Below are 23,776 nucleotides of genomic sequence, written 5' to 3'. Positions count from 1 at the left end.
GCTTGCGGTCAGTTAATGTCTTCCAGAAGAACCCAGTGTGTCCACTAAGGCGGGAGGGAAGGAACAGGGTCTTCCAGTTCAGTGTGGTGCCTTTGACTGAAAGACAAGAGACTTTCCATTTCAAATCAGGCATGTGTGTTCTTGGTTACATAAGAAATGGCTTAGGTGGCATAAGCTTTGCCTTAAAAACTTACAAAGTGACTCTTTGGCAGAGGGCTGATACCTTTCTGGGGTGTGAGGCAGCCCTTTTGTCTTCGTGGTAGATGAACCATGTTTTTGTAACTCTTGAAGTATATCTCAAAAGAGACTGTTGCCAGCTATTTGGGATGTCAAAGTGAGCAAATGCATCCAAGGCACGGGAACAAACACCTTGTTGGAAAGAAAGTAACATAGAATCGGAAAGTTAGATGTATTCATTTCTACTTCCCTCAGGTCTGTAACAGACTTCATCTTGTGATTGATTTGTTTTCTGTGAAGTGGGAAAAAGCCCTAAATGCCAGTGGAGGAGCATGTATTGTACGCTTTTCTTCCCTCACTCCAGGAAGGTCTGTCTGGCCTCCTGGCAATGGCAACCCATTACAGGTGCCATTTTGTATGACCGTCAAGTTAACTGTGCCCTGAACTAGTTTTCTGTGAGCATTGAACGGATCACGACACGCTTACCTGTGCCAGGAGAATGTACAGCCAGCTGTTTATTACTGTCATGCAATATCTTCAGGTACCCCATAAAGGGCCAGGGAGAAACGGAGAGAAAAAGGTTTGCTGAGTTGGTGATTACACGGGCTCCTAGCTGCTATTTTTCTGGGTCTGTACTGATCCTTTGTTAAACCACATTTGGGAGAAGGACCAGAGAGACAGGAACTGGAAGGAGCTGAACACTTCATCTCATAGGAGCTGGTTCTAGAGGGCTGCACCATCCTGAGAAATGAATACCGAATGCAAATACCAAGAAATTCTTAGGACTTAAATAGAATCTTTATAAGCCCCATGTAAAAGAGGGATGTTTTTTTTAAATTTAGGGTATTTTCCTCAGAGAACTACTGTTGAGCATATCCTTGTCTAATCCATGGTTCTTTGACGTGTGTGTGTGTGTGTGTGTGTGTGTGTGTGTGTGTGTGTGTGTGTGTGTGTGTGTGTGTGTGTAAAATGAGTTTCGATGCTCCTGTTGGGAATCTGGGTCATTTCTAGAATTGGGACAGGTTAATTCTACATCCTACTGTGAAATAGGGATTTTATAAGGCAAGGAGTGTGGTAAACTGGATGAACGACTGGCTTTCCTCCCATCTCTTTAATTGCTTTCATTCTAGAAGATAGGTACTAATAGAAGAGGTTTTTGTCCCTTGTGTATCATGGAGCCAGCATTTGGTGGCAAACTTTCTTTTTTGGGCCTCTAGGGAAGGGGAACCTAACAGCAAGGGCCATTACCATCAATTGGCCATTTGTGTAAAACCCAGTCAGGTTGTATTCTCCCCCCCTGGAAAGGCGCAGTCATCTCCGGTATCTAAAACCAGCTCTCTTCACAATGAAAAGAACTCCAAGTCTTCTCAGCTTTAGGCAGCAGAAGCCCTTTGGTTTTCTGAACAAAATGTTAGTGGTCCTCTTCCATTGGGCCTTAAAGCACAATTCAGCAGCGAAATGGGTGAAACAGACATTTGTTTAGCATAATTTTTTTTCCTTTTGGAACAGCCAAACCAGAAGTTCAGTCCTCTGTGAATTTGAATGGAAATGACATCACTGCTCCTCCGAACAAGGAGCTCCCCCCAAGCCCTGAGAAGAAAACAAAGGTAGGTACAAGAATTTCTAATGTATCCTGCTTATACAAATTTCTTTTTCAATATCTGAGATTTTCTTTTGCTGTTCAGACCACGAGTTTAAGTTCTGTTTTCTGAACTTCTGAGGTGAAGTGGCTCAGTGGATTGAGAGCCAGGTGTAGAGATAGAGGGTCCTGGAATCAAATCTGACCTCAGACACTTAGTTATGTGACCTTGGGCAAGTCACTTAACCCCCATTGCCTAGCCCTTACCTCTCTTACTCTCCTTGGAGTCAATACACAGTATTGATTCTAAGATAGAACATAAGGGTTTTTTAAAAAATCAACAAAATTGATGTCACTGAGATGCTTAAAAAACCTTACGTGTTTATTCTCATCATCCTGAATTTCTTTTGAAACAGTGTAGGATATTGCTCTCATTCTTTTAAAAAAGAAATGGTTGATTTTAGAGTATTTATGAGAAATCAACTGGCATTTTAGGTGGGTCATAATTGGGTTTATGCATTTAAAAGTTTGGCGTTTAAGGGGACAATGGCACAGTGATTGCATGGTTTAAAATAAATTGAATTAAAAATGTAAATGTTAGTACATTTTTAGGATTTCCATGGTTGATACTTTAAATTTACTAACATTTACATTTTGAATCTACGTTAAATGAATCACATTGCTAGATAGATTCCCCATTTTCTTACCTGTATTCTAGTTTAATTTATTGAATTCAGAAAACAGAATGCTGATTTTCATTTTGCTCTAAGAATCATTTCTTATATGTCCTCATTGCTTGCAATTTAATTTTGAAATATGCTCTTTATGCTTTTTAAAAAATTTTTGTTTTTGTTCTTCTGTGTGTGTGCGTATATATATCATTGGATGCTTATCTTAAAACAAAAAACAAAAACCATAAACCAACGAACCTAAAGCCATCAACCACTACTCCATCTGCAAAGACTGCTACACCGAAAACCAAATCAGTGCCCACTCCTACCCCCAAGCGGCCGGTTGCCACCACTCCTGGTGGCCCAAGTAAAAAGCCCATGAGCCCTGCTCCAGGCCTAGCGCCAGCTGCCCCACCCAAACGACCTGCTGCTGCCACGGCTGCCACCCGGGCTTCTTCCTTAATCTCAAGAGATGGAAAACCAAAGGTAAGTCATCACCCACAGGACGCCCCCAAAGGGCTCTCTTCCCCATCGGTTGGGGAGCTCCACTGCTTTCATGGAAGGACCAGAGAGCAGGAGATAGCTGGCCTTTATGGTTGGTTGGCTTTGATGTGGGGGAGACAAGGTGGTTGAGTTGAGTGTGGCTTTATAATCCATTGGGGGGCAGTTTAGAGCAGCTGTGAATCGGTGGTATCTTTCCTAACCTCCTTTCTGGGCTCTGTTCTACTTTGAACTTTCTGTGGTCCCTGTATGTTTGAGGGGGACAGCTCGGGCTATGCCCAGGCCGCCAGCCCAAGGAACGACGTGGCCTTAGAGCCATCCCTTCTCAGAGACCAGTCGCCATTCGGTAACGGCGTTGCATTTCACGATTTCATTTGCTACATCTTAACACTAAAAAACTCACCTTGTGCACGGACCGTGTTGTCTGGTGGTGCCTTTAAGAGCATTGCCTTCAATCTTTTTGATTCTCCTTCTAATCCCCAGAAATTAGAGCTCCATAACTGTATGGAAAAGGAAAAGGAAGAGGCCCCATGTGTACAGAACTTGCCTTGTTATTGGCTCTCTCCCTCAGGTTCCATAGACCTATTAATATGCAGAAACAGCTCCTTGTTTGGGGCCAACTTCATGTTTCTCACTTTTACTTTAACTCCTTTGCTACAGTTAAACTGGCTATTTTCTCCTGCGGCGGTTTGTTTTTGTTTTTGCCATATTTCTACCATTTTTGGAAGATATAATTACTCGCTCCATTCCGTTATTTGTTTTATCTGTTTAAGGAGGCATCTATTGTAGCAGAAAAAGGCCCAGATTCCCTTTTCTGCCAGTCATCCGTCCCGCAAGTTTATCCTGGTCATTGAATGCCTCCTACATGGTTTCCCACCCTGTAAAATAGGTTTGAGGACCCATGGCAAGAAAGTCCATTCTCCTCGGTCACAAGACGCCGCCTTTTCTTCAAGAGAGGCACAGGGATCTCCTAAATTGAAAGTACTCCGAAAGGGGAGACGTGCAGGCCTGAGCACCCCTTTGCCTTTTAGAACAATAAACCTCACGTGCTCCTTGGAGTGATGAGGCCCTTTGGCTGTCTGTATCCCTCGCCAGGTCCTCGCAAAGATTAAACCATAAGATATGTGTGGAGCCGACAGAGGCACAAGGAGCCCTCCTGTCTGCCCCTTCCTTATGGGCTCCCCCGGCAGCCCCTTTATCCTTGCCCAGCGCCCCCTCCACAGGGAGGCGGGTAGAACAGGCTGCAGTCAGTTGCTGTAGAGACTGCCTGGGATTTCCAGCGGCTGGAGTCTGGGCTCATCCCTCAGTGCCTAGGATTGCTCCCAGTCACCCAAGGGGGGAAGAGCCCAGGTCCTGGCTCCTTCTGTGGAGTCTGGGCCTCTGCTGCACTCAGTCATTTTGGCTTAGATGCTCAGCTAACTCCTGTCTGCACTGACACTCCTGGACTCCCAAGACTGACTTTTGGTCCATCAGGAGACAGTCATGATTTTAAGATTTTAAACCTATATGTCTGAGTTTATTAAAACTGAATAACTGAATGCTTTCCTTTAAATGATGTGCCCTCCCTTCAGGAACTGTTACTTGAGTTGAATTGCAGAGCCCTGGTAAATTCTCCTCATTTCTTCTTCCAAAAACACGTTTATCTCAAAACTAGAAAACACTTTACTGTTGTGGCAGCTAGAGGGCACTGGGCTTGGCATTATGAAGAGCTGAGTTCTGATTCAGCCTCAAACTCTTCAGACTGTGACTTGTGGCAAATGCCCTCAACCTTGGTGTCCTCAGGTGCAAACCCTACTATCTCCAAGGTTTTTGTGAGGATAAAATGAGATGATATTTTAAAGAGCATTTTGCAACCTTAAATCACCATAAAAATACTAGCTACAGTTAATATTATCAATTTCATCACAAGTCCACCACCAGCACCAAATAATAATAAGAAATAATTGTTGCTTATTATTATTATTATATTTGTGTTTCCAAATATGATTATTTCCTTCTGAGAACAAACAAAAGGGAAGCTCTTGGCTCTGGATTTGGTGTCTAGTTGCTCTTGTTCCCCTTTCCCTTCTTCTCTATTCATTTAGTCCAAGTATTTTTTCATTTTAGGGGAAAAACTACAGACATACACATGCCTTATATCTAAATTTAAGGGCTTCCCTCTTCCATTTTTCCTTTGAAAAGGAAGTTTACAACTGTTATTTCAGTTGTGTTGATTCTCTCTGTGGGAGGTGTGATCCAACCATCTGCTTGCCCCCTTTCCCATCATTTCAGATACTATCAAGATATTCCCTGTGGTCTTTTCTTTCTCAGTGATTTCCCATTCCTCCTTAATCAGTCCTCTTGTGCCCCCAAATGGATCGGATAGAGCCATGTGGATGAACATCTGCCTAGAACTTAAAAGAAATCAAAACATGACCTTAGTAAAATTAAAGAAACCCTTCATACTCCTTCAATGTTGAGCTTTTGTTTCCTCATTTTCCTACCCCATGATTCTAATTTTTTTCCTAGTTTCTAAATTTTCATTGATTTTTGCCACTAATATTGCTAGTCTGTGAGAAGACAAATCCTACCTAAAACAAGGGAAACAATTTATAAAGAATATTATAAATAAAAAGAGGTGGAATTCCCAGAATTTGACCACAAAATTAAAATCCGTAATATAAGCGGATAGAAGATATATGGAACCCATGCTTTTTAAAAGAGACACAAGGGGGCAGCTGGGTAGCTCAGTGGATTGAGAGCCAGGCCTAGAGATGGGAGGTCCTAGGTTCAAATCTGACCTCAGCCACTTCCTAGCTGTGTGACCCTGGGCAAGTCACTTGACCCCCATTGCCTAGCCCTCACCACTCTTCTGCCTTGGAGCCAATACACAGTATTGGCTCCAAGACAGAAGGTAAGGGTTTAAAAAAAAAGACACACAAAAACAATCCCTTGCTTTCTGTCTTAGCATCAGTTCCAAGGCAAAAGAGCAGTAAAGGCTAGGCAGTGGGTGTTAAATGACTTGCCCAGGGTCACACAGCTAGGAATCTGAGGCCAGATTTGAGCTCAAGACTTCCCCCCCTTTTGGTCTGGCTATCTATCCATTGAGCGACCTAGATGGCTCTGATCATATACTTTATACAAGTATAATGAGAGGGAGAATTCTCAGACTCAGGTTACATATGATTCCAAAAGACAAAACAGACAGTTTTGGGCACTTGAAATTGAAAAACTACATGAACAAAAGTACTGCAATTGGATTAAAAGGGAAATGGCTGGTAGGAACAAAAATCATCACATAAAAGAAACTAACAAATATGTAAAATCAAAGCCTTTCTTCCAATAGATGAATGGTCAAAGGATACAAACTATTCTCAACATAATTGCAAACTGCTGACAACTATATGAAAGAATGCTCCAGTTTACTTAAAGTAATAGAAATGCATTCAAAACAACCCTGATATTTTAACCTCACATCTAATAGGTAGAAAAAAATTATGAAAAGTTAGCCTTGGTCGGTGTTAGAGGGATAGTGGAAAGACCAAGAAACATGAATTTTTATTGGAGCTGTCAATTCATCTAACCACTCTGGAAAGCACTTTGGAATTATGGGAATAAATGGACTCAAATGTCTAGGCTCCCTGACCAAGAAATTCACTCATAGGCATAAATTCCAAAGAAGTTAGTGATAAAAAGTAAGACTCTCTATATATGCAAATATTTTAGCAATACTTTTTATAATAGCAGAAAACTAGAAATGAAGTAGTTGTTCATTTATTGGAGAATGATTAAATGGTGGGACATGAAATATAATGGAATATTAATGTATTGCAAGTAAAAAATAAGGTGAATACATAAAAGCACAGGAAGACCATGAATTGATAAAAAATAAAGCAAGCAAAACTAGGAAACACACACACATGTACATGTGTATATTCATAAATATGTATAAGGATTACAACTATGAAAATGGAAAGAAATAACAACAAAACATTTGAAGCCAATTATGATGACCGTGCTTTACTTCAAAGAAAAGATGCAAGAAGATTATTACTTCTTTGTAGAGGAGAAAAACCACTGACTGCATAGAGGATGTTGGATTTTAGAAAGACATTGACTAGTTTTACTGAATTTGTACTTTTATTTTTTCTTATAAGCAATGGCTCTGAGGAAATGGATGGGCAAATGGACACAGTGGGAAATGTAGTCCATGTAAAAAGAATAAAAAATATCTTTTAAAAAATAAGAGAGAGATTGAATCAGTTTCCTTTTCCCTTGGAGAAAGTATCATGTGGGAGGAATTTTTGTAAGGGGGATTATCTTGAAGGAGGCAAAGTAAGATCACCAACCTTGGTTTACCTTGCAAACTTCCTTGTTGTCCTTTGGTTCAACTAGAAAACTGATTTACCTTCACTATTTTAACATTACAGGGCCTCAGTTTTTTTCTCCTTTAAAATGAAGACAATGATAATAAAACTTAGATTCAACTCCTCTAGTTTTGAGTAAAGTACTTTATTAACCAAAATATGCTGTATTAGTGTGAATTCGTATTCAACATTGTTTGTCTGTCCTTTGATTATTTGACTTTTGGTAGAATCAAGTAATTTTTGTCCATTGTCTAAAATATTTTGAACCAAGGGCATCTTTTTTTTTTAACATTAGTACAGTACCTTGCAATTTCCTTTTTAAAATCTTTGTCTTTCATTTTTGGCATCTATTCTTCTGAGTATCCCTTCTCCCTTTCCATAAAGCAAGTCATGCCTTGAAAAAGGCATTAAAAATGAAAAAGAAAAGAACAACACAGTTCAGCAAATACAACTGTATCTCTTGGTACATGCAATATTCTATACCCATGGTCTCCCACTTCTGAAAAAATGGGAGACAGATGCATTTTTCCCAACTATTTTCCATATCCTAGCTTGCCCTTTTTAATAATATGGTGCTTGGTTTTGTTTTATTCTATTTACATTGTTTTTTTTATTTTGAAATATTTTTCCATATTTCCATGATTCATTTTCCTTCCTTCCCTTCTTCTCTGTTCCCTCCCAGAGCCAAGAAACAATTCCATTGGGTTGTACCAATGTTATCACTTGATATCTATTTCCATTTTATTCATTTTTGCTATAGAGTCACTTTTAAAGCCTAAACCACAAATCACATGCCTATATATACATGTGATAAGTGTTGACATATGTTTTGCTTTTGCATTTCTGCTCCCATAGTTCTTTTTCTCAATGTGGATAGCATTCTTTCCCATAAGTCCTTCAGGAGTGCCCTGACTTGTTGCATTAGTACTAGTAGCAAAGTCCATTATATTAGATTGTGCCACAATATTTACATTGTTTTTATTGTTTTCTTGGCCCTTATTATTCATAAACAGTGTATGATATTTATTATTTATATTTATAAGCATTAGTTGATATGAGTTTTTCCATGTTTCTCTAAATATTTATTATTGTTTCTCATGGAACAGTAATCTTTCATCTCACTTGTGTATTTCCCAGTTGGTAGATGACTTTATGTTTAGTTCTTTGTACTACCTTGGGGTGTATGCCCAATAGTGGGACCTCTACGTTAAAGTTTTATGGGCATTGATGTTGCTTTTAACATAATTCCAGTTAATCTAATAGAATAGTTGATGTGAAACCTAGTTTCACCAAGAGTGTATTATTGTGAATACATGGTGCCATTCTTTTTTCCCTATGAATAGCTTGTTACCCCAGGTCCTTATCCTTCCCCTAATTTACTCCTAAATTTCTAGTTTTTTGAAAGCTTGGTACTTGACCTGTGCACCTTACCCATGTTTCTTTGTTAACAGGTTACGGATGCAAAGAGCCCTGAGAAAAGGACCCCACTATCCAAATCTCCTTCTGCCACCATTACTAAAACTGGCTCAAAGAGTACCCCAACCACCCCCCGCGTCACAGTGGCTACTTCTTCCATGACAACTGGTCCAGCCAATAGAAGCACCTCTTCTTCACCTCCCAAGAAACCTTCCTGTAAGCATCATCCACTATTTTAAATTTTCAAGTCTCAGACTTTTCCAGTGTTGCAATTGGAGCCATTAGGGCATCTCACAAGGTAAGGTCAGTAAGGTTAGAAACAGTTACCATGAAACCATGAACTGGGTAAAACTGCCCTGGAGCAGGTAGGAAACCACTGATCTTAACATCCGCCTACCAGAAATGACTATTCATGCTTATATCTTTGCTCAAAATAAATATTTACAACATCAAGCCTTATTAAGGTGGTGGCTCCTTTACCTGGGTAACAGATGGACTTTTGGACAGGCAATCCTGGGAATTAGTCCACTGAAATTCCTTGTCATTTGTATAATGGGCTTTACCCATTCAAAATAACCATTGATGCATGAAGTCATGGTGACTGCCCTTTGCTCATTTCAGTGAATTACTATTTGTGCCAATTGGAGCAGACCCAACTCTTTTTTAACATCCCCGAATGCTATCTTCATAGGGGGAAAAAATGAAGCGAGTAGTTTAAGGCTCCAGTAATCCCTCTGCTCCTTGTGCTCTTGATATCCCAGCCCCTCCATTCTCGGGAGAATGGCTTCTTTGAGTGAGAGACGCCCAACCCTAAAATTGTGGGGAGTCTGAACGAACGTTGTATTTCTAGGGTAGATAACAAAATAAGGCTGAATGCGCCTTTTGTCCGAGGAAAATCTTCCTACTCGGGGAAGAGCGGATGAAAACTAAGATAAAACCACTTTCAATTAAGGAACTACTGAAGCTGATCTACTCCCTTCATCTCAGGGGAATCTGATAAACTGAATCAAAGTTGAGTTGTGCAGAGCTTTTCCACAGCCTTTCATGCCCCATGATCTGCTAAGAGCCCGTCCCTGGTTCTCCAGGAGCTGGTGGGAGCCTCATCATGTGCGAAGATTTTCTTGGCACAAGTTGTGACTCGTACACAGCTCTCCCAAGGGTGTTAGAGTAGAAACTAAGTCTATCTCCTATGTATTCTCATGAGGAAAATGCAATTGATGGTCAGCAGAAATGACCAAAGTATGTCCTGTGGGGGGTCACGTTCTGGCCTCTGCAGAAGGGCTGTACCAGAAATGCCCCCAAAATGTTCCTGGACTTAGATGGCGATGGAGCTGCGAGGCCCAGCCCGTCTTTGGCCTAGATATCTGGGTGTTTGTGAGACATTGCTCACTTCCAAAGCTGAACCTTTACCCACGTGGTTTCCCTTGCAGCTCTCAGGAACGAGGCAAAGCCGACAGACATCAAGAAGACGACTGCAAAGTCCTCACTAGGTAATGGCATCGCCCCTTCCCCTCTTCCTGATCCTAATCAATGTTATCGATCAGCAACCATGTAGTCAGCGTGGTTCTTGAGCCTGCACGTGCTCTGCCTCATCTCATTTGGCTGTCTTGTTCTGGCTTTTTTCCAGTAGACTTGAGTCGTCCAAAGACTGCCCCTGCTGCCGCTCCGAAGACAACTAACACCATGTCTTCAGGGGGCCCACCCTTGCCGGGGGCAGCTTCCAGCCGCCTCAAGCCCAGGCCTACCACCCTGAGGCCCTCCACAACCCCCTCTGTGGACACCAAGAAGCCAGCAGTGCCCAAGGCTGCCCCAGCTAAACCAAATCCCGTAGCCCCGAGGCCAGGCCGTCCATCCACGAGCATCTCTGTCCCAGACCTGAAGAATGTCCGTTCTAAGATCGGTTCCACAGACAACATCAAGCACCAGCCAGGAGGAGGCCGGGTACGTTCCTTTGCTTTGGGTCTCCTTCTCGGGCTGACCCGGGGCACCCTCTGCATAAGCACCCTCCTCCCTGCCCGTCCTGCCTCTTCCAGCCACTGATCCTTTGCAAGGGTCTTGCTTCAGCTTGGAGCAGCTCTGAAGGGTTATTCTCCATCAGTTCTCCCAGACAGAGAAGGGAAAGCTTTTATTTATTGAGAAGGGTTGGAAATAAAACAGAAAAGGGAAAAAGGGGCCAATTCATTTCTCTGAACTGGTCAGTTATCCAGATTCCCTGCTTGAGTAAGATAGAAAATAAGGAGCAGATTTTGGTTTCCCAACAGGATACTGGGAATTTCTCTCCCACAAAAGCGATCAGTTGCCATTCCTTCCTCCATCTTGCACTTCGCTTCAGCATTTATCCCAGTGACAAGACATTTATCATTTCTGGAAGAATAGGTTCAGTCAGAAGCAAGAGTGTAAGTGCCCTCTAGTGAGTACTCTATAAACTTCCTTCTTCCCTCCTGAAAAAAATGGGGAATTGGAAGGGATGGAGTGATATAGAAGAGGATCTCGCTTCCTCTGTTGACATCTGAATTTGACTTCTGAACGGACTGGAATTTTGTTTGGGGCACTTATCCAGATCGGTTATTAAACCCAGACAGACATAGGCCTCGGTATATAAAACACTGGAATCGGGAAGAGCCTCTCTTAAGCTATTAAGGTTAATAAGAAAAAGCATTCCTGATCGCCTTAATTAGGGCACCGACAGGCTGGGGAAGCCCTTAGTCCTTCCAGTAAAAAGTGTGTAGTTTAGCCCAGTAAAACAGAAAAAAACAAGAGTCCCTTCAGTCCGAAGTTGTTCCGGATGGAGACGAAGGTGAGGCAGGCCGCGTGCTGTGACGATGGAGCAGCGTGCAGCTTGGGTGTTCAGTTCAGAGGCTGATAACTTTGGGCACACTCAGGACTGAGGCCATGTGGAATGAATCTCCAGGATTCTTCTAGGACCATAAAAGTAAAGATTGAATACGCCCCTCTTTTTGTTTGGCTTTTTATTCCTCACAGCACCCGGCGTGGGGAATGGAAAGTTTATTATATTTTGTTTTCCCTAACAGCTTTCCTTGATCACAAAGGGCCCTAGTTTAACAGACAGGTGGACAGCTTCTCTTTGGGGGTTTATCCCTCCCACCTGAATTTGCAAAATTCCCTTTTTAGGGCCATGACAAAACATCACTGTATACTTATGATATGGGCCTGTTTCCACAACTGTCCTCCTTAGACTTGGTCTCTTGGTCCAGTGTAAATGTTAGTTAGTGTAATCTTAGCCAACCTGGCAGAATATTACAGCTACTTTCTGCTGTAACTCCTTCCTACCTTCAGAATATAGGAATAGAGAAGAAGAGGAAGAGAAGGATGCCAGATGAATTTTCTTTAATACTCTGTGATTTACAAAGAACTTTTCTTTAAAAACAGCCTCATACAGAATTATTGACTTTAAAGTTTGCAACACATTTTATAAATATATATATTATATATATTATTTGAGCCTATTAAAAACCCTATGAGAAAGGTATCATAGGTGTTGTGATTTTACAGATAAAGAAACTGAGGTTCAGACAGGGGAAATAGCTTGTCCATGGGCACATGTGTAGGATTCTAATCCAGATCTTCCTTGACTCCAATAGATAAACCTGTATCAGTTTGTGGCATTGACACTGGATTCAGTTCCCACAGACTTGGTACTTGCCATTGAGAAATCAGAATAGAATCCACAGAATATTCTTATTTACTGACAGGAAGTCATGGGTAAGGGGACAGGGCTGACCACAAACCTTTTACCCAGGAGAGTTACACATGGAATCTCTGTCCTTTGGTGAATTAATGGGGATCTCTTTAGTTTGATCTACCTGCCTTCCTCTCCAGTGTTTTACCTGGAAATTGTTGTGACCTTCCTAGGAGTGAGGGAGACACTGTGTACCTGTTTTGGCTCTTCTTCCTTTGCATCCCTGGAATGATCCCTTCCCTCCTTCCCCCTCCCTGCTCTCCTTTGCCTGCAAAAAAGGAGCTATCAGCTATGACAGCTCAGTTGGTCTCCTCTGACCCATTCCTCTAGGTTTGGACTCTGCTCTTGGTTTGAAATCACCCTCCATTTGTCTCCATCTAGGCCAAAGTAGAGAAAAAAACAGAGGCCATCGGTACGGCACGAAAACCTGAACCCAGTGCAGTCTCTAAAACAGCCACCACCTTTAAAGCAGCTGAGTCAAAAGAGAGTGTCCAAAAACAGCCCACTGGGAAAGTGAGTTTTGTTTGAGACTTTCACCTGTTGAGGATGGAGGCTCAGAAAAACATCTCTTCTACCCTGAGCCTCTTTTTCTTGTCTCAAACTATTACACTTCTTTCTTCTGTCACCCTGGCTCCCACTTTTTTTCCTTTGTGTCCCCTTCTCCATATTGATTCCTACTGTCAGCAAACCTATCACATGGAGCTAAAAGCACCCACTTCCTCAGACTTCCTCTACAAATTTAGGGGAGATCACAGGAAATACTTTGAATCTATAAAGAATATCTTCTTAGCCAAAATAAAAGTAAAAAATCCACTACTACCATGACAGTTTTCCATAACCTCCATCTGAGATGCAGAAAGGCATTAGTTCTTTTGAACAGAAATATTTCCCAAACCGACCAAAGGATGAGAGCTGTCTCAATACCAAAAAATCGTGTTGTTCAAGCTGAGGGCACCGCTCTGTTCTGCCACCATTTCTTCTGGGGCCTTAGGGTAGCCAGGCATTGCCTAAGTGTAACAGGTACATGTCCAGGTCAAAAACTAAACAATTGATGGGATGAGGAAAATAATGTTTTGATTTATTTTTATAATTTGAAAACTATCAGCTGGATACCTTAAGGATTTCCAAAATCTGGTGAAAGAAAAAACTATTTCTAAACTGAAACTTCCTATTACCATAAAGAGGATTAAAGAATAGATAAACACCATGATATGTGGTACGATAGGTAGGGGAGCTTCTTCCAAAACCTTTACCTTCTCTCTTGGAATTGATTCTAAGTATTGGTTCTAAGGCAGAAGAGTAGTACAGGCTAGGCAAAAGGGGTTGAGTGACTTGTCCACGGTCATACAGTGTGTCCAGGGCTGGCACTGTGTCTGCTGAGCTACTTAGAACCCCCAAGTACCAACCATATCATAAAATTCCCCATTGGGATAGGATAGAGAATATACATTTCTATAAAGCCTACCATGTGCCAGGCACTGTGGTAAATGTTTTATAAGCATATAAACATTTATAAATGTTTTATATCTCTTTTGGTCCTCACAACAATTCTGTGAGGTGTAGATGCTGTTATTATCCCCATTTTAGAGTTGAGGAAACTTAAAGCAATCAGAGATTAAATGACTTGCCTGCGGCTAAGCAGTAATTGTCTGGCTCTGGATCAGTGCTAGATCCACTGTGCTACCTGGCTACTCTGTCTGGCACATAGTTAATCCCAAGGACAGTCATGGCCATTCCACACAGGTGTTGACAGCGCGGCAGCAGACACTCCTCGGTGACCCCCAAACGAAGCCTCACAGTGTTCTAGGTGCCAGCATATAAAGCCAGCCCTGGATTGAGAATCCGCTAGGAAAGCCCTCAGAGTTGTTAGGATCCTCTTGCTTGGCCAGTGGACACTTCTGCCATCCATTGTGGCTGCCGGCAGCAGTGCCTTGGCTGAGAAGCAGCCACGAGTGGCGCCCGCTCTGTGGCCCTTACGGGATGTGGAGGAAGATGAACAGAGCTTTGGAGAGTCGCTGAAGGTGATGACTGGCGGGCACGTTACTCGTATCCGTCCTCATGACTCCAAATCCAGGAGTCCTTCAGTCAGTAATCCAGAAGGACATCTCTGGTGGAGCCTCCGGCATTGTGAGGGGAGCTTCTGGCAGTGGCTTCAGCTCCTGGGAAGGACGAGGGTACCAGCCACAGGCACCAAGTCTGGAAGACTTGGGGACCTAAAACGAAAGAGTGATTTTGTGATCTGCGGCTTAAGGGAAGTTCTGCCTTGAGGTCGATTCTTTTCTACCTCTAGATCAGAACGGCTTCTACATGGCTGTGGGTTGGGGAGGAATCTGGTGCCTGCTCTTCTCACCACGACAATGCCAGGAGAAGCTTACACAACCGTCTGCTGAAAATTCCCACGTTTACGGCAGAGGATTCTTTGGGCAGAAATGGCAAAGAGCATACAACAAAGTACCCAGAGTAGCAAAGGCATGGGACTTTATTCGGAACTGGAGAGGAATGTAGAGAAAAACTCTTGAGCACAGTTGAGGCCTGGAGGCCAGCAGCATTTTGTTGTTCTGCGTGTGGAAGCCATTTATAATGTTAACGCTGACGTCTGTCCTCTGGCTGGTGTTTAGCGGTCTAAGGCAGATTTTGGATGCAGCTATTTAAATATCATGAGCTTTGGGGGTCATGTTCATTTATTGCTGAACAATGTCTCTTCCTGTTGGCATCAGATTTGTGTCTAATTAACTGGTACCCAATGAATTTCCATGCAGTCTTTGCTTTTTCAGAGCAGCTGGGATCTGGAGTTCAGTGTTGAAGCAAAGTACTCAGCTCTTGGATGGCAAAACACCCCTTTGGGACCTTTATGTAGGGGAGCCAATTAGTTTTTGCAAATGAAGCATGGCCATATAATGGCCAAGTGTTGGTGCATAGGGCATCTGGGGAGTAGAAATGGAAGGAGGGCCAGGTCTGAGGGTGCCCTGGAGACCAATAAGTGATTTTTTTTACCCAGGCTAAATGTACTCACAAGGTAGTCTCATGATCCCATGAATCTAGGAAGGGATGTGCACTAGGATTGGGCCCTGTGTCAGTAACTGGCCCAGGTGATGGGAGAACAGTTGAGGATCATTAAGCTTATCCCCACTGCCACCATGTTTGCTTCTTCGTATTCTTGTTTGTTTACTGTCTCCTCCTCTCCCCTTCTTTCCACCTCTACAGACTCCCCTCTCTTTGTTCCTTTGAGAATGGGTTCAGGCTTTAACATAACTCTCTTTGCTTGTTGGTCACAATTGTCCTATGTGGACTCCCTGTCCGCCGTGTGCCAGTTCTAACCAGTCGTCTCCCCTTGTGTTGTTTTTCCATTCTCTAACGCTCCAGGTCCAGATAGTCTCCAAAAAAGTGAACTACAGCCATGTTCAATCCAAGTGTGGTTCCAAGGACAATATTAAGCATGTCCCTGGAGGTGGTAATGTAAGTATGGGCTCTGGACAGTTTGTCTTTCTACTAACTCTCCCTCGGAGTGGCATTCCTTGGTACCTGAGAATAGCAGTCTGCTCTCCACTTAGGACAAGTGCAGCAGTGTCAGAAGGCACAGGAGAGAGCTTAATCCCCTACTTTTTACGAACGGAGACCTCTGCTGCCTTTGCAAGAGCATAAGAACTGATAATGCTTTACAGTTACTGTTTGGAGAACATTTATGATGTGGGATAATTCTGTTTGATATAGAAAAGATAAGGAAAATTAAAGAGCTGAAGTCCTCTGGCTACCCTGAAGAAGCCTGGGAAGAAATGAATGTTTTACAAAGAGCAAGTGATGTTAAGAACTGAAAAGTCTACCCACCAAGGATATGGCTCTGCAGGGTCCCAGCCCCTTGGGTATTTCTGTTTATGTAGCTTACTATGCATGCTTCCAGACACAGAAGTGAGAATAGACCATAAATTAAGGTGTGCATGGGGGTGGTACTTTTGAACAGGAGGAGCCAGCGCCAATGGAGCATCCTCCCACCCAGAGCAACCTTCCCTGGTCTGCATCCCTAAGATAACCTTTTTCTAGCTCTTGACTCTGCATATGGAAAGGGTGGCACCTTGGAAAGGTAAATGACCCCACAAATCCTTTCATTCACAAGACCCCGATAAGGGAAGGAAATGAGGTCATTCTTATAAGATAGTGCTGCCATTTCTGGGTGATAACACCCTCTTCCTGCATAGTAATGAAAAAGAACATCCCCTCCATCATGGATGCTCCTTTCCTTTGAAATTTCCACTCTTGAGACCCGGCTTGCTCTGGAGCAAGAACATGCCCGTTCTTGCTCTGGAGAGTGGCCAGGTAGAATCTCTGAGTGTGTTTTGTTTCCCTGTGGAGTTTCATGTGCCATGTATGACAGTTAGTGGAGGAGAAGATTTAGTAGTGTAGATGTGTAATAATTCTGAGGTGACGATATCTAAATTAGGGGTTGTAATAATGCTAGATATTTCAAATGTCACAGGGTCATAGAGTTAAAGATGAAAGACACTTGGGAGATCTAGTTCAGGGATTCACCTGGAGTCCATGGACCCCTTGGTGGTCCTTACAGAGGTTTCAGGTGAATAAAGATAAAAAGTATGTCTTTATAATGAAGATGTCAACTATTTGCACCTTTATTTTCACTAACCTATGTTTTCCTTTGTAAACTTACATACTTTATTTTATACATTTGTATACAATGTATTTATACATTTGTATAGAATATATTGTATACAATATACATTGAGAAGAGGTCCCTAGTTTTCACCACATTGACATAAAAAAGGTTAAGAACCCCACTTGTAGTCCAAACCCTTTATTTCCCAATAAGGAAAGGGAAGCCCTCTGAGGTTTTAATGACTTGCTTCAAGCCATTCAGCTCTCAAAGGTAGTTGAAACTTAAGATAAATGAGGAGGCATTTGAAGAATATCTGAAGTTGCACAAAATAAGCCTTTGTCTTTGGCCCAGAAATACCCAAATAAACTTCATTTCAAAGTTCAAAGCAAACCTGGACATTTGAATGCTGATCCACTCTGGGCAATATTTAAAATTTCAGAGAATAGAAGATAAACACATGTGATTCTAATTTTCAGAAGGGAGAAGATAGATTCTTTAGAATGTTCAACTGTCAATTGATTCCTGGAAAAATTCCAGAACACAATGTTAAAGGAGTGATCTGGATGCCATTAGGATGGGAAATGGTAATCAGTAACTTCATCAAGAACAAGTTATATCAATTAACTTCCTTTCGTTTTATTTTTTAAACAAGATTATTAGGCTCATATCTCAAGAGAATATAGTAAATACAGCATTTCCCCTATATACCTGGATTTCAGTACAGCATTTGATGAAGACTTTCTCAATAGACTTGTGAACAAGCCAGAGAGAATGACATAGTTCAGATAAAGTCAGGGGCATTCAGAACTAGTTGAGATGTGATTAATGGATTGATAACAACTAGGAGAGAACTCCAGAGAGAGGTGATCTGGTCCAAAGTGTTCCTGATGACCTGTCATTTGCTCCATCTACTTGAGTGAAGGCATTGTTGGAATGCTTAGCAATTTTGTAGATGAGATCAAGCTTGAAGGGATTGTAATCAATTTGCATTTGTAGCTGTATCAGTATGCAGAAATGTTTTACTTAACAGAATTGTGGGCAAAATGTAATAAAATGAATTGTAATCATGATAAATCTAAAATCTGCATGTAGGCTAGTGCTAGACCATATCTATCCTTAGGGACTAAGCCTTGATAAGTAGGAGAAGCCAATCATCAAGATGAGTAATTGCAGGACAATGAAATATTAGGCCACAGCAAGTCTCAAAGACCGTCTACTAAATGAGAGAGAAGCTGTAGTCTTTGTGTCCCCTTGTGAGGGCACATTAACACTAACAAAATCAGAGACTAAAAGTATACTCAGAAATGTCAAGTTAAGCTTAAAAATTTTGGTTGTATAACTACTAAATTGGGAGATCTGGCTGGACAGCAGGTTTTTTGGCTATCCAAAAAGCTAATACAATCTTTGGCAAGATTAGTAGAAATATCTTGTCAGGATGAACAAAATTCTAGTAGCTTTATATCTTTCCCTTGACCAGCCCGTATCTTTAACAACTGTTACTTTAAATGCAAGAGTATTGGCGAGCTGAAATGATGCAGGTAAAGCAAGATGCTGAGAGGTCTAGGAATTATGCCACGTAAGCATTGCTTGAATGACCTTGCTGCCATTGAGGCTGCCCACCTCTTCTCATTCCTAATTATGCCTGCCTTCCTGGAACCTCCAGGTATTGAGGATATGACTGAAAGGCTAGTTTCCATCACTCAGATCCTGAATGGAAAGTGGAAGAACTATTGGGGGCCCCTTTGTAGATCATGTGTCAGTTATTCATGTCACCTCCCTAAAGCAGGGGCGCTTTACATAGATACCCCGAAGGAGTCCATCCATAAATTTTACTGGGCCCATGAATTTGGATCACATCTGAGGTTGGTTTACATATGGATTTCCTTCATTATCCTATGTATTTTATTTTGCACATTTAGAAAAACATATTCTTAGGAGAATCCATAGCAAGGTTTGATTTTTGGATGTGGTATATTGGAGACAAAACCAACATCAGGGCCAACAGCTCTTTCCTCCCTCTGAAAGGGCCCAGAAAATCTCTAGTCAAGGATATGATATGCTTGATGTTCAAGGACATTTCCATGTATGCATGTTTGCCTGTATATATACATGCGTGAACACACATGCTGGAAAGCCCTTTATCCACAATTTCCTTGTGAAAAACTGGAGATTGAGTTTCTGTCTAACTTTTCCTCCCCTCTTATCCCTCATTTTTTTTAAACCTTTATCTTCTGTCTTAGAAATAATACTTATCAACAATTCCAATGCAGAAGAGCAGTAAGGGCTAGACTTTTTGACTTGCCTAGTGTCATACAACTAGGACATATCTGTGGCCAAATTGGGGCCCCAGACCTTGCTCTCTAGTCATTGAGCCACCTAGTTGCCCTTGCCATTGGTTCTTTTGTTTCCAAATAAAGTCTGACCATATCTGGTCTTCCCCAACCTACCACCAGCCCAATTCAACAAACTCCAGTTGCTCCTTGTTCTGTTTAGAATCAAATATAAAACCCTTTATTTGGTTTTCAAGCCCATTTATAACTTGGTTCTTTTCTACCTTTCTATTCTTCCATCTTATTTCCCTCCATGTACTCTATGGTCTACTAATACTGACTTCTTTCTATTCCTTGAATAGAATATCCTGTCTTCTGACTCTCAACATTTTCACTGACTATCCCCTCTTCCCTGTCTGGAATACTCTCCCTTCTGATCTTTTATCTCCAGTTTTCCTTGACTTCCTTCAAGTTTACCCTGGAGTCCCATCTTCTGCAAGAAAGCCTTTCCCATCCCCTTAATCTTCAATTAGAGGCTCCACACCATTCATCTTACATTTTTCTTACTGGTCCAGAGTTGTTTAAATGCTGTTTTGTCTATTAGACTGGGAGCTCCTTGACAGCAGCGATGGGGATCTACTTTGTTTCTACTATTTTGCTACAACAAAAAATACTACTTTTAATATTATTACTATTATTATTTTGGACATTTCTGTCTTTTCCCCCTTGGGGTATTATATGCCCAGTGGGCAGGGCTGCCAGCCTTCCATTTGGGAACATGAGACTGGAGGGCCCTATTAACACGAACACAGCCCCACCTAGGGAGTGATCCTCTTCCACACTCCTTGGCACTTTCTCTCTAGTCTTTCTCTAATGACATATATAGTCATTTTCCCAAACTGTTCTCTCCCATAAAATTCCTCTATCCCATCTCAAAAATTCTCTTGCCCATGGATTTGTATTCAACCCTTTTTTTCCCTATTATCAACTCCCCTTATAACAGCCATGCGTTGTGCTTTTAGGATTATATTTCTCGGTTACTGTAGAACACCTCATAGCGTCTTCTCTTTCATGTCCGTCTCTCCTCCCTCCCCCACCAACCTCCCTCTCCGGGGCCTATCTCATCTCCAGCCTAGGCGCTGGTGGCCAGTTATCACTAGACAAGATGCAGATGAGCAGCAAGGCGAGAGAAGGGCAGTGCTGCGGAGAGGAACAGTCTCACCAAAGAGAAAAGGGGATGGATTGTGTTCATGAAATCTGGGGCCTGGGACTGACCTCATGAAATGTACCTGGTGAAGAAATGTGGATTTAGAAGCAAACACAATTGTAATAGAGTGAAAATTCACACAAGGAATCGACACTTTCCTTTATTATCTGTACCACTGGCCGAGACACAGATACGTTCAGTGTTGGCGGCTTCCTTGGATGGGAGCCAGAAAAGGTATTTGGGCAATGAGAGTTCTTTCTATACTCTGGTCTTTGAGCGCAATCTGCGAGTAGGCCGTGGTCTTTGTGGGGGACTGAGGAGCAAACTGGAATTTCCTGAGCATGATGGTGGTAGCCTGGGTCCTGGGCATCAGGTGCACCACGGAAACGGTCCCTGCCCACTAACCTTTCGTTCTCTTGCACATCCTGCGGCCAAAGGAAGCACTGTGGCCATGAATTACGAGGGAGGACTCTTGGGGCAGGAGCTGATTGGTGCAGGTTCCAGACCATCTGGGTGGTCCTTTCTCCTTTCCTAGACCTTCTCCAAGACTGTTTTGGTCCACTGACATCTGCTCAACCATCTCCTGTGCTGTCAAAGTACAGAAGTCAGTCTTGGGTGGCGAGCGTACACGTCTTTGCCCCTCTGTCGCTTCTGTGCCTTCGGAAGGCTTTGGCCAGTCATCATGAGGGAAGCTCTGCAAGCTTTAGGGAGAGTCAGTTTAGCTGCAGATCAGGGCGAGGCCCCCCCTGAAAGCTCTCTCAGCACCGTGCCCTAAGGTGCCTTCTTCTCTCCTGTTCTCTCCAGGTGCAGATACAAAACAAGAAAGTGGACATTTCCAAGGTGGCCTCCAAGTGTGGCTCCAAAGCAAACATCAAACACAAACCTGGTGAGTTCTCTTTCTCCCTGGGCTGAGAAGTGGCCTGCGGCTCCCACGGCCCTGCTAGGACCCACAACAGTGATGCCGAACCTTTTAGAGGCTGAGTGTGCAAAGGGCAACCCTCATGCCACATGCGAGCCCCCAACTTACTCCAGACAGGAGAGAGAGGAAGCCCTGCCATTGGGCTGCTGAGCAGAGGGGCCGAGAGGGGAGAAATGTCTTCAGACTTGTGTGACATGAACCTAGTCAGATGCCAAATACATGGGAACATGGATGGGGAAAAAAGAGCTCCACTCTTTTTTTTTTTAACCTTTACCTTCCATTTTAGAATCAATATTGGTTCCAAGGCAGAAAAGCAATAAGGGCTCGGCAATGGGGGTTAAGTGACTTATTCAGGGTCACCTAGCTAGGAGGTATCTGAGATCAGATTTGAACCCAGGTCCTCCTAGCTCTAAACCTGGCTCTCACTCTACTGAGCCACCTTGTCACCCTCCAAGAGCTTCTGTCTTAAGGAATATCTGTTGGATCTGTCACCTGTATTTAGCTTGTGCACCCCAGGGATCTGATGTGCCTCCATCTTTAGGACTTGGTTTTGGAAGAGCCTTTGATCCTGGGTGGGAAGACTGTACAGCTGGTGATAGCTGGGGAAAGGGAAGGGAGAATGTGGATGTAGATATAGAAACTGAGCTGGGGGACCAGTTGGCTTTTTATAGAAGAACCCAAAAATGCCTCAGACAATGAAATAATCAAGTATTGTATTAAATGTGAATAGGCTCTTTCAGAATTTAGAGCTGGGGGGACTTTCAAGACAATCTAGCACATCCCTGTTGTTTTGACAGCCCAGAATAATGAGATCAGAGAGATGATTTACCCAATAAAGGCTCAGCACCTCTTTCATTCTGCCATTCTGCCTCATAAGGATTTATTAGGCGTTAAGGCCTGTGACCTACCCAGGGTCCCCCCAGCAGGGTCGTGCTGGAAGCAAGCCCTGAATTTCAGACTCCCCAGCTGATTCCTCTGGGCCTCCTCCCACCCCACGGCTTTCACTAGTAGTGATCATGAAGATGTTCAGATGAATGAAGGGGGAACATCAGTGACTTCAAGACCTTCCAAAGAGATGCTTCTCCTTATTGATCACATGCTTTGTCTGTTGTCTGATTAGAACAGTGCAGAAGGAATATTACTTTCTTAGTCTTGGATGCCACAACTCAACTTCTACCTAAGATCAAGTGAGCTTTGTGATGGCCAGCTCTTACTATTGACTCCTTGACTTTGTAATCCTTTGTCACTCCCATTTCTTTTTCAGTCAACTAGTCAGGCTTCCTCTTCCTTCCTATATTTTATAAAGTTTTTGGAGCCTTTGTAAAAGTTAACATCCTTTAAAATTTTATCCAATTACATTCATCCCAGTGTTTTAAACTACTTAGACTTTTTTGGATCTCACCCCTCATCATCTACAAAGTTAAATTGTCCCTCTCAGCTTTCATGTATATGCTTATATCCAAGTCAATAAATAAAGATAATAAGAATATTTCCAAGAAACCTCACCAGGATACCAACTTTTGATTTTGAAGCATTAATGACTAATTTTCACATCTGACCAACCAGCTTCATATTTCCCTACCTATATTATTATTTGGTTCATATATCTTCAGATTATAACAGAACCTTTAACAATAGTGTGGCAGAATTTGTCAAATGATTATTCCTAAAATCTAAGTCAACTGTAGGTCATTCTTCTTATCTACCTATAAAGAGAATTTAAGTCTGGTGTGGCTTATTATTGATGAAGTGATATTGTCTCTCCCCATTTTTAAAAAATCACTACTTCATTTTCTAAATTTTCACCAGTTATGCCTTTTTTTTTTAATAAAAAACAACAACAACCTTTACTTACTGTTTTGGAATTGATACCGAGTGTGAGTATCATGGGTTCCAAGGCACTGCCTTGTCTTTACTGCTCTTCTGCTTTGGAACCAATTCATAGTATTGATTCTAAGAAGAAAGGTATCCACCTTGAAAAACAGAACCACCAAAGTCTATAGAAAGAACAAGTCTTTATCAGGACACGGAAGACTATGCCACCACACAGAGGCAGGAGCAAGAGGCCATACAGAGCCAAGAGACTCTGGGAAAGGGGGTGTTTCAATGAGCTGAAGAATTTAAATGTGTGTCTTCATAACAACTGCTAATGAAAGATGTGGGCTGAGGGGTGGGAGGGGGCACAGAGAGACTTGGCCTGTGGAGTCAGAAATCTCTGTATTCAAATATTGATTGGCTTACTTGGACACCAAGGAAAGAGGATTCCAGCCAGGGGCTGGACTACCTGAGAGAGGTTTAGGTACTGTGGGAGAAAGATCTGAGACAAAAGGGTACTTAAGATTTAATTCGATCTAAGCTGAGATCTTTTGGGTACTTTAAGGGTT

The 23,776-nt window shown here is 42.3% G+C and overlaps 1 protein-coding gene across 35 annotated transcripts in view; it reads left to right on the top strand.

The window, feature by feature from the left end:
- Nucleotides 1–23,776, top strand: part of MAP4 (microtubule associated protein 4) — a 234,822-nt gene that overhangs the window by 204,497 nt on the left and 6,549 nt on the right. For 11 of the 35 annotated variants that reach the window (XM_056805211.1, XM_056805221.1, XM_056805215.1 and 8 more), the window contains 8 exons: nt 1,687–1,784; nt 2,692–2,913; nt 8,726–8,906; nt 10,121–10,180; nt 10,318–10,631; nt 12,772–12,903; nt 15,754–15,846; nt 21,278–21,359. In XM_056805211.1, the coding sequence (XP_056661189.1) occupies nt 1,687–1,784; nt 2,692–2,913; nt 8,726–8,906; nt 10,121–10,180; nt 10,318–10,631; nt 12,772–12,903; nt 15,754–15,846; nt 21,278–21,359 (1,182 nt within the window). The remainder of the gene's footprint in view (nt 1–1,686; nt 1,785–2,691; nt 2,914–8,725; nt 8,907–10,120; nt 10,181–10,317; nt 10,632–12,771; nt 12,904–15,753; nt 15,847–21,277; nt 21,360–23,776) is intronic. The other 24 variants (XM_056805228.1, XM_056805227.1, XM_056805229.1 and 21 more) reach the window with 11 other exon arrangements.

This window comes from Monodelphis domestica, chromosome 7 (assembly GCF_027887165.1).
Source record: "Monodelphis domestica isolate mMonDom1 chromosome 7, mMonDom1.pri, whole genome shotgun sequence".
Classification (NCBI taxonomy): Eukaryota; Metazoa; Chordata; class Mammalia; order Didelphimorphia; family Didelphidae; genus Monodelphis; species Monodelphis domestica.
The sequence above is the reverse complement of the archived record's forward strand: the minus strand, read 5'-3'. Positions and strand labels throughout refer to the sequence as shown.